The sequence below is a fragment of the Lepus europaeus genome, chromosome 13 (genome assembly GCF_033115175.1).
Source record: "Lepus europaeus isolate LE1 chromosome 13, mLepTim1.pri, whole genome shotgun sequence".
NCBI lineage: Eukaryota > Metazoa > Chordata > Mammalia > Lagomorpha > Leporidae > Lepus > Lepus europaeus.
Window position 1 is genome coordinate 82,733,250 of NC_084839.1, and position 9,888 is coordinate 82,743,137.

At 51.3% G+C, this 9,888-nt stretch overlaps 2 gene segments (V, D, J or C); both read left to right on the forward strand.

Annotated features, from left to right (window-relative positions):
• The first annotated feature begins 329 nt into the window (after nucleotides 1-329).
• LOC133772396 (Ig kappa chain V region 3381-like) lies at nucleotides 330-2,612 on the forward strand. The segment is given in 3 exon segments: nucleotides 330-384; nucleotides 508-854; nucleotides 2,607-2,612. Coding segments are annotated over 3 exon segments (408 nt in total).
• A 1,881-nt stretch (nucleotides 2,613-4,493) lies between these two features.
• LOC133772397 (Ig kappa chain V region 3381-like) lies at nucleotides 4,494-5,582 on the forward strand. The segment is given in 3 exon segments: nucleotides 4,494-4,548; nucleotides 4,673-5,028; nucleotides 5,565-5,582. Coding segments are annotated over 3 exon segments (429 nt in total).
• Nucleotides 5,583-9,888: the final 4,306 nt, after the last annotated feature.

Consider the following 9,888-nt stretch of genomic DNA (forward strand, 5'->3'; position numbering starts at 1 on the left):
TCCAAACATAACATTGAATCAATTAAAAGAACTTATTTTTCAGTTCACTTAAAGTGTTGGCAAAAGTCCCTCAGTGACTTTGGGATGTGACATATCCTTGTAGAAACATGCACACTGCAGGTCAACTGGTGCAGCCCTGGTCTGAGCTGGGGCAGCTGGAGACACAGCCCCTGGGCTGAGTTCTGAGCTGCCCTGGGCCCTTCAGCTGGGCACAGCACTGCCCCGCCCCTGCTCATTTGCATGTCCCCAGAGCACCGCCCACCTCTCTGGGCATTTAGGCCCAGGCTGCTCCCGCCCCATGCAGGAGGCAGTGCCAGGCAGGACCCAGCATGGACACGAGGGCCCCCACTCAGCTGCTGGGGCTCCTGCTGCTCTGGCTCCCAGGTAAGGAAGGCCAGCAGCAGGAACGGCCTCGGGCAGTGTGGCCAGGGCTGCCCGTGTCTGCAGGAGCGTCCTCTTAGAACGTGAGGATGAGTGTGATCTCTGTGTTTCTCTTTCCCTTCTCAGGTGCCACATTTGCCCAAGTGCTGACCCAGACTCCTGCCTCCGTGTCTGCCGCCTTGGGAGGCACAGTCACCATCAATTGCCAGGCCAGTAAGAGCATTAACAGCTATTTGTCCTGGTATCAGCAGAAACCAGGGCAGCCTCCCAAGCTCCTGATCTACAAGGCATCCACTCTGGCATCTGGGGTCCCATCGCGGTTCAAAGGCAGTGGATCTGGGACACAGTTCACTCTCACCATCAGCGGCGTGCAGTGTGACGATGCTGCCACTTACTACTGTCAGCATGCTTATAGTAGTGGTGATACCACAGTGATACAAGCCCTAACAAAAACCCCCCAGGAAAGCAGAAGTGTGAGGCTGGGCTGCCCCAGCAGCTCCTTCTTGGGCCCCATCTGCTGAGAGTGATTCTCAGAGCAGCCAGGCTTGAAGGTCCTGCAGGGTCGGGTGGAAGGGGCCAGGGTGACTCCTCTGAGGAGTGACTCCGAGGCTCCCTCTTTCCCTCTCCTTGGTGGGAGCACAGACATTGCACGTCCCTACTGTTTAAGGAGAGAAATTATTCTACTGGCGTCTTTGAGTGTATAGCATCATTTATAATTCATACAGAAAAGATAAATTATTATAGATATGGCAAGGAAAAACAGTTTAAATCCAGATGAGTGCAGTCTTCCCATGGCCTTTAATATTTTGGAGAACGGCCTTTAGAGAAGGAGATCGTAGACACAGAGACTCTCAGATCTCTCCTGGAGGCCAAGCACCTCTGGGGCAGAAGGCACAGGTGCTGCCTCGCGTGTCCTCAGCCCTGTCCAGGAAGTTCTGGGGTGTGGGGTGTGGGTGCTGATGCTCTCACTGCCTGCAGCACTCACAGGTGGTTCTCCCCTGCCCCTCTGTTCCGGCTCTGCCTACATATACTGATTGATAGGCGGGAATTCTGCTTGTCTCCTGGTCAAATCTCATAGCCATGGATGGTTGGTCCAGAATGCAATGGCGATCAAATATGTCGGCTTGTTCCAACCCAGATCTGTACATCTCACTGTATTTTCCTTCCATGTAGCAGTGTTCCCTCTATAGAGGAGGCCCTGCTTACAGAGCAGGACCAGAGGCACAGCCAGGATGGTGTGAAATGCACCGTTCACTGCACCCCTGCTTCAGTCCATGTTGGCTCACACCTGTCATGCAGCTCCTTCTGCACTTTGGCCACCAAGTACAGTTCTCTCACAAGCAGTGCACACCCCAGGGGACGTTGTTTCCGATTCTGGGAAAGTAAGAGAAGTCGCGTTTCCTCCCCTTCCTCATCTCCTCTGTCCCTTCTCATCCTGGGTCCTTGCTGCCCCCTCATGGTCACCGTGTTCTAATCCCTGCCCCCGGTATGGAAACAGATGCACAGATCCAAAGCTCTTCTTCCACTCAGGTTCTGCTTGGGAGCCTCTGCCGTCACATACCGAGACTGAAGAGAGACCATGGAAGTGTTTCACCCAGCAGATTTGTATCTAAGGGGAATGCTGTGCTGCCTCCCTCACAATAAACTGCTGTTTGCCTCTTGTCAAGACACCCAACAGGAGCAAAGTGAAACTTTGGGATGTCAGAGCAGGATCAGGGAGGGAGGTGCAAGGCGTTATCTTCCTTGGTGTTTGCTTGGTGAATTGTCACTGTAATAAATTTTCCATTCTCTTCGGCTCAGACAACTCCAGGTATATTGTTGTGGTCAGGAGTTCTGAGGTCTCCCTGAAAGAAACCCTGGAGGCAGTAGGGCTGTGGTGTTCTGGAAGCCCCATAGCATGGGATTCCGTTCCAGGTTTCTCCAGGGTCAGGATGGCCACATTTCCTGCTCTGTGGCCCCTTCTCCCGTCACTCCACAGCCTGCTGCCCTGTCACAGCCCCTGGACCCTGGCGCTCCTCCTGACTTCAGGACCACTGTGATTGTATCGCTCCCACCAGGTCCTTCCACATCATCTCCCCATCACAGTCCTTAATCAGCCACCCTGCCAGTCCTTAGATGACAGTCCTAGCGAGCAGGGAGTAGGCTGCGGATGGCTTTTGTGTTGGAGACGATTTGCGTCCTGTCTTACACTCTTACCATCTCTGCCACTGTCCCCCCTGAGACAGAATTAGAGCTGATAGGGCAGATTAGGGAGCCACAGAGGTGGAGGAGATCCAGACCGAGGAGCTGTGAGCTGTGTGTTGGAGGGGACGGGGAATTGTAATGCTGCCTCTAATGGGGACTTCATGGAGCCCAGCTGCCTGGCAGAGTTTGATCAATGCAGGGTGGTTTCAGAGCTCAGAATCTGATGAGCGCCCAAGGCAAGAGTGGTTGTTCCCCAGGCTCATGCCTGTTGTAAGCCAGTTGGATGATGCTCAGTTGGGCTCTTCTTTTTTCAGATTTATATATTTATTTGAAAGAGAGTTAGACAAAGAGAGGAGAGGCAGAGAGAGAGAGAGAGAGAGAGAGAGAGAGAGAGAAGGAGGTCTTCCATCGAACATGGTTCACTCCCCTATTGGCCACAACGGCCTGGCCTGTGCAGATCCAAAGCAAGGAGCCAGGCAGGGTTACAGACAGAGAGAGGGATAGACAAAGTGAAAGGTCTTCCATTTGCTGGTTCAGCTCCCAAATGTTCCCAATGCCCAGTGCCTGACTGATCCAAAGCCAGGAGCCAGGAGCTTCTTCCATGTTTCCCATGTGGGTGCAGGGACCCAAGCGCTTGGGCCATCTTCTACTTTTTTCCCAGGCCATAGCAGAGAGCTGGATTGGAAGTGGAGCATTCAGGATATGAACCAGTGCCCAGATGGGATGCCAGCACTGCAGGTGGAGGATTAACCTACTTTGCCATAGCGTGGCAAAGGGGCAGGTGCAGAGACAGGGGCAGAGGCAGAGGCAGAGGGAATATAGTAGGCAGTTCAACATTTGTGTTCCTGGAAAAACAAACTAATTGGAGTCTCATTAAGGTGAAAGCCAAATTGTCCTTTAACTGAGGAAAAAGTGTTTAAAATTTCTCACGTTCCTGTAGCATGAAACCAGGCAACGCACAGGCCAGTGGCAACAATCAGTGCTCTGACACTGGAGATAACACAAGTGGAGCCCAGTGTTAACAGAGTGTCTTTTATTGTGTTAACAGTTTTTTCTAGTAGGTTAATTTTCTTTCATGTTACCATTCTCTGCTTTTCAAAAATATTTATTTCTTTACTTGAAACCTGAGCATTGGATAGGGGTAAAAACAGAGAAAGATAGAGAGGGAAAGAGAAGAGAAGAGAAGAGAAGAGAAGAGAAGAGAAAAGAAGAGGAGAGGAGAGGAGAGGAGAGGAGAGGAGAGGTAGAGGAAGAGGAAGAGATGTTGTACAAGCTGGTGCATCCACAAATGGCTATAACAGTGAGTTCTTGGCCAAATAGAAGCCCAGAGCCAGAACTGCCCCTGGGTCTCCCCTGTGGTGCAACAATCCAAGAACTTGGGCCATTTACTGCTGCCTCCCAGGGTGTGCATTAGTAGGAAATGGGATCAGAAGTGGAGCAGTGGGGATTCAACCCAGTCTCTGGTGTAGGCCGCTGGCATTGCAAGTGGCAGCCTCATCCACTGTGACACAATGCCAGCCTTCCCTCCTCTGATGATTTTCTTAGGAAAAACGTGAAGGTTTCTGGACAGAGGAGAGGGAAGTTATTTTCTTGATGTTCCTCAGACCTATGGTGACTCCTTGAACTCGTACTTCTCTCTTCTTCTTGTATCCCTGACTCAGAACTCTGGTTGCAGAACGTTGGGAGGTGAGGTCTCCCGGAGGAGCATGCGCACTGCAGGTAAACGTGTGCAGCCCTGGTCTGAGCTGGGGCAGCTGGAGACACAGCCCCTGGGCTGAGTTCTGAGCTGCCCTGGGCCCTTCAGCTGGGCACAGCCCTGCCCCGCCCCTGCTCATTTGCATGTGCCCAGAGCACCGCCCACCTCTCTGGGCATTTAGGCCCAGGCTGCTCCCGCCCCATGCAGGAGGCAGTGCCAGGCAGGACCCAGCATGGACACGAGGGCCCCCACTCAGCTGCTGGGGCTCCTGCTGCTCTGGCTCCCAGGTAAGGAAGGCCAGCAGCAGGAACGGCCTCGGGCAGTGTGGCCAGGGCATTGTGGTCTCTGCAGGAGCGTCCTCTTAGAACGTGAGGATGAGTGTGGTCTCTGTGTTTCTCTTTCCCTTCTCAGGTGCCAGCTGTGCCATCGTGATGACCCAGACTCCAGCCTCCACGTCTGCAGCTGTGGGAGGCACAGTCACCATCAATTGCCAGGCCAGTCAGAGCATTAACAGTTGGTTATCCTGGTATCAGCAGAAACCAGGGCAGCCTCCCAAGCTCCTTATCTACAAGGCATCCACTCTGGCATCTGGGGTCCCATCACGGTTCAAAGGCAGTGGATCTGGGAAACAGTTCACTCTCACCATCAGCGGCGTGCAGTGTGACGATGCTGCCACTTACTACTGTCAGGAGTATTATAGTAGTTATAGTAGTGGTGATACCACAGTGATACAAGCCCTAACAAAAACCCCCCAGGAAAGCAGAAGTGTGAGGCTGGGCTGCCCCAGCTGCTGCTCCTGGGCCCCATCTGCTGAGAGTGATTCTCAGAGCAGCCAGGCTTGAAGGTCCTGCAGGGTTGGGTGGAAGGGGCCAGGGTGACTCCTCTGAGGCTCCCTCCCTTCTACCTCTTTGGTGGCAGAAGCACAGACAAGGTCATGTCCCTAAAGTTTCAGAGGAGCAATTATTCTTCTGGAGTATTTCAGTGTATAGCATCATTAGGGATTCGTACAGCTAAAGAGAAAATATATAGATATTCCAAGCAAAAATTGTTTAAATCCAGATGAGTGCAGTCCTACCATAGCCCTGATGTCCTTGAACAATGGCTGTCAGAGAAGGAGATCGTAGACACAGAGACTCTCAGATCTCTCCTAGAGGCCAAGCACCTCTGGGGCAGAAGGCACAGGTGCTGCCCCGCGTGTCCTCAGCCCTGTCCAGGAAGTCCTGGGCTGGGGACGCTGGTGCTCTCACTGCCTACAGCACTCACGGGGGGGGGGGGGGGTTCTCCCCCGCCCCTCTGTTCCCAGTTTGCCTGCAGGAGCTGATTGACAGGCAGGAATTCTCCTCTCATGGTCAAATCTCAGAGCCATGGATGGTTTGTGTAGAGTGCAACGGTGCCCGAACATGCGGGCTTGATCTAACCCAGGTCTGTACATCCTTTTGTGTTTTCTCTCCACGTGGCAATGTTCCCTCTATAGAGGAGGCCCTGGCTTACACAGCCGGACCAGAGGCACAACCAGGATGGTGGGAAATGCACCGTTCACTGCACCCCTGCTTCAGTCCATGTTGGCTCACACCTGTCACGCAGCTCCTTCTGCACTTTGGTCACCAAGTACAGTTCTCTCACAAGCAGTGCACACCCCAGGGGACGTTGTTTCCGATTCTGGGAAAGTAAGAGAAGTCGCGTTTCCTCCCCTTCCTCATCTCCTCTGTCCCTTCTCATCCTGGGTCAGTGCTGCCCCCTCATGGTCACCGTGTTCTAATCCCTGCCCCCGGTATGGAAACAGATACACAGACACAAAGCTCTTCTTCCACTCAGGTTCTGGTTGGGAGCCTCTGCCGTCACATACCGAGACCGAAGAGAGATCATGGAAGTGTTTCACCCAGCAGATTTGTATCTAAGGGGAATGCTGTGCTGACTCCCCTCACTATAGTAAATCTGCCCCTGCTCTCTCTTCTACAAACACACCAGGCCCACCGACCATTGGTAGTGTGGTCCTAAGTCTCGTAGGTTGCAATTTAAACCCACCAGTGCTGTAACGGCTAAGGTATGATGCTCTTGAACCTATAGGGCCAGCATCCCATCTGGACACTGGTTAGTATCCCAGCTGCTCTTCTTCCATTCCAGCTCTCCGCTATGGCCTGGGAAAGCAGTAGAAGATGAGCCAAGAGCTTGGGTCCTGCACCCACATGGGAGACACAGAAGAAGCTCCTGGCTCCTGGCTTCAATGAGTCAGGCCCTGGTACTGCAAACGATTCTGAGGAGAACCAGCAGATGGAAGGGAGACCTTTCTCTCTGTCTATCCCTCTCTCTGTCTGTAACTCTCCCTCTTTAATAAAAAAGAGCATACATGTTGATCAAAACCTCTCCAAAGGTAATTGTAGACACTGAAATACAAAGAAAAAGCACCTTCAAACATATTGTATGGCGTTCTCACCACATATACTCTGTTAAATTTGCATAATGTAGGCTCTTTTTTTGTATTTGTGTATTGCATATGACCTCTTTTTTTAATTTGACAGTTATACCCATCTTTAACAACAAGTCACAGACAGAACAAAGTAGTATAAGGACTTCCTTGAAGACTCCTGAGATGTTGAATGTGGAGGCCGCTCCAGACTCTGACTGGGGTCACCACTCCTTGAGCTCTTCTCTAGGTGAAGCAGCCTGGGGTATTCCTAATGCGTCGTGCACTTACCTCTAAGTCTGGAGTAAGCCCCAGTGAGACACTGGAAATGCATATAGCACTGTTAGCTCTCACATGGTTTTGTTAATCAACATACATGAATTCAACTTACTTTAATGTAAGCAAAATATCCATTTTTTGTCCATTTTTAAAAATATTTATTTATTTAAAGGTAAGAGTTACAGAGAGGCAGAGGCACAGAGAGAGAGAGAGAGAGAGAGAGAGAGAGAGAGAGAGAGAGGTCTTCCATCCACTGGTTCACTCCACAGATAGCCACCACTGGGGGTCTACCCCAGCAAAGCCAGGAGCCAGGAGCTTCTTCTTGGTCTTCCACGTGGGTGCAGGGGCCCAAAGACTTCGGACTGTTATACCCAGTGCAATTGTCCCCAAAGACCACCAAGGAGCCGATATGGCTGTAAAACACAGGAGAGTTTTATTACAAGCTCGGGCCTGGACTCTCAACCGTCACCAATGCAGTGGATTTGAGTTGAGAGCCCCGACTCCTCAGTTAACGGTGCTTTTATAGGGTTTTCAGAGACATTCTATACGTGATAGCACCATTCAGCAAATTATCTCATTCCGCAGGAAATTCAAAGAACATCTCTTAAAATTGGTTAGTGCATCCAGCGGCGGGAACAGACCTAGTAAAGGGGGTTGGATGGCCTTGGGGTTGACGTCTTATGAAATGATTGGCTAAACTCTAGGGTCCGAGCCACTAGGGTGTACGTGTCAAACTGCAGGGTCTCCGGATGTAATCAATCACCTTAGCTGCCTGAAAAGACACCTGGAACTTCAGGTCTTTCCCTGCTATCTGCTGATTGGCTGGGCTTGGGGAGTTTATTCCAGGGGAGTTTGTTTTCCCTTTTTCAGGAGCTTTCGGCCTAGGGTTCAGGGCCCGGTCAGGCCTGAGTTACCAGGTGAAACCTAGTCTACAATAGCTGTGCTTGATCCAGGATCAGGACTCTCAGGCCATCTTCCACTGCTTTCCCAGGCCCTAGTGGACAGCTGGATCAGAAGTGGAGCAGCCGGGTCTTGAAACAGGGCCCAAATGGGATGCCGACACTGAGGTCAGCGGCTCTACTCGCTATGCCACAGCGCCGGCCACACACTGACATATCCTCAATGTGCTCTATAAACACTAGCTCAGCCCTCCACTCTATAAGGAATTCAACACAGAGTAGCAGAGAAACCACTGTCCCTCAAGAGTCTAGACAAGGCTGTGGGTCTCAATCCTCCCAAGCCCTCTGTCACTGCCAGACCTGAGGTGCACTGGCGGCCCCTGGGGGTCACAGTTGGAAATGCGACAGTTTTCAATCTGATAGAGTAGTTCTTCCTTTAATCCAAAATCAAATAGAACATTCTCATCGAATTGCACCAATAGCAGCTTCATTGTTGGTACATAATGGCGCACAAGGAATAGTATCACAATCTCTTAGGCATGGAATAATTGGAACAAGTCGAACAGAGCTCTTTATGTCATAGATCTTTCATTTCAGTGGGCCGGGCAGATGAGAAACAAACCAATGACGTTCCAACTGTGCTCCCACTGTGCTCCGTGGGATGTGCTTCCCATGGAGCAGGGCCAGTGCTCAGGACAATGGGGCTGTGGGTGTGCAGGTGCACGTGTGCCTCCTTCTGTCTCCACCTAGACAGGAGCAGAGGCAGAGGCAGAAGCAGAGGGAATGTATCGGGCAATTCCATATCTGTGTTTCCTGAAACATAAACTAATTGTACTCTCAGTAATGGTCAGATAGCCAAATTGTCCCTGACAAACCTTTTAAAATATCTTCCATCCCTGAAGCATGAAGTCAGCCAACACACAGGTCAGAGGCAATATCAGTGCCCTGACGCTGCAGATAAAGAAAAATGGAGCCCAGTTTTAACAAGGGTGTCTTTTACTGTGGAGAATCCTTATCTAGTGAAGATAATATTCTCAAATGCTAACATTTTCCATTTTTCAAAACATTTATTTATTTATTTACCTGAAAGATTAAGTATTGGAGAGAAGAAGAGACAGATTGAGAGGACAAAGGAGAAAGAGAGAGAGAAAGAGAAAGAAAAAGAGAGAGACAAGATGTTATGTAATCTGGTGGTCTCCACAAATGGCTGTATCTGTGCGTTCTTGGCCAGGCAGAAGCTCAGGAACGAAATTACCCTGGTCTCCCACGTGGGACAGGAATCCAAGAGCTTGGGCATTTTCTGCTGCCTCCCAGGGTGTACACTAGTAGGAAATGGGATCAGAGGTGGAGCAGTGGGGATTCACACCAGTCTCTGATGTGGGCTGCTGGCTGTGCAAGTGGAAGCTTAATCCACTGTGCCACGATGCCAGCCTTCCCTCCTCTCCGGATTTTTATTTATTTATTTGAAAGACAAGTAAAAGACATGGCCCTAGGCTTAAAGGTGTTAACTATTCTCTAGAAAAGTGACTTTCGCTTCCAAAATCACAACAAAATCATGAATAATTGATGACAACTTGTGTTCCAGCTCAGTTAAAGTGTTGGCAAAAGTCCCTCAGTGACTTTGGGATGTGACATATCCTGGTAGAAACATGCACACTGCAGGTAAACTTGTGCAGCCCTGGTCTGAGCTGGGGCAGCTGGAGACACAGCCCCTGGGCTGAGTTCTGAGCTGCCCTGGGCCCTTCAGCTGGGCACAGCCCTGCCCCGCCCCTGCTCATTTGCATGTCCCCAGAGCACCGCCCACCTCTCTGGGGATTTAGGAGCAGGCTGCTCCCGCCCCATGCAGGAGGCAGTGCCAGGCAGGACCCAGCATGGACATGAGGGCCCCCACTCAGCTGCTGGGGCCCCTGCTGCTCTGGCTCCCAGGTAAGGAAGGCCAGCAGCAGGAACGGCCTCGGGCAGTGTGGCCAGGGCATTGTGGTCTCTGCAGGAGCGTCCTCTTAGAACGGGAGGATGAGTGTGGTCTCTGTGTTTCTGTTTCCCTT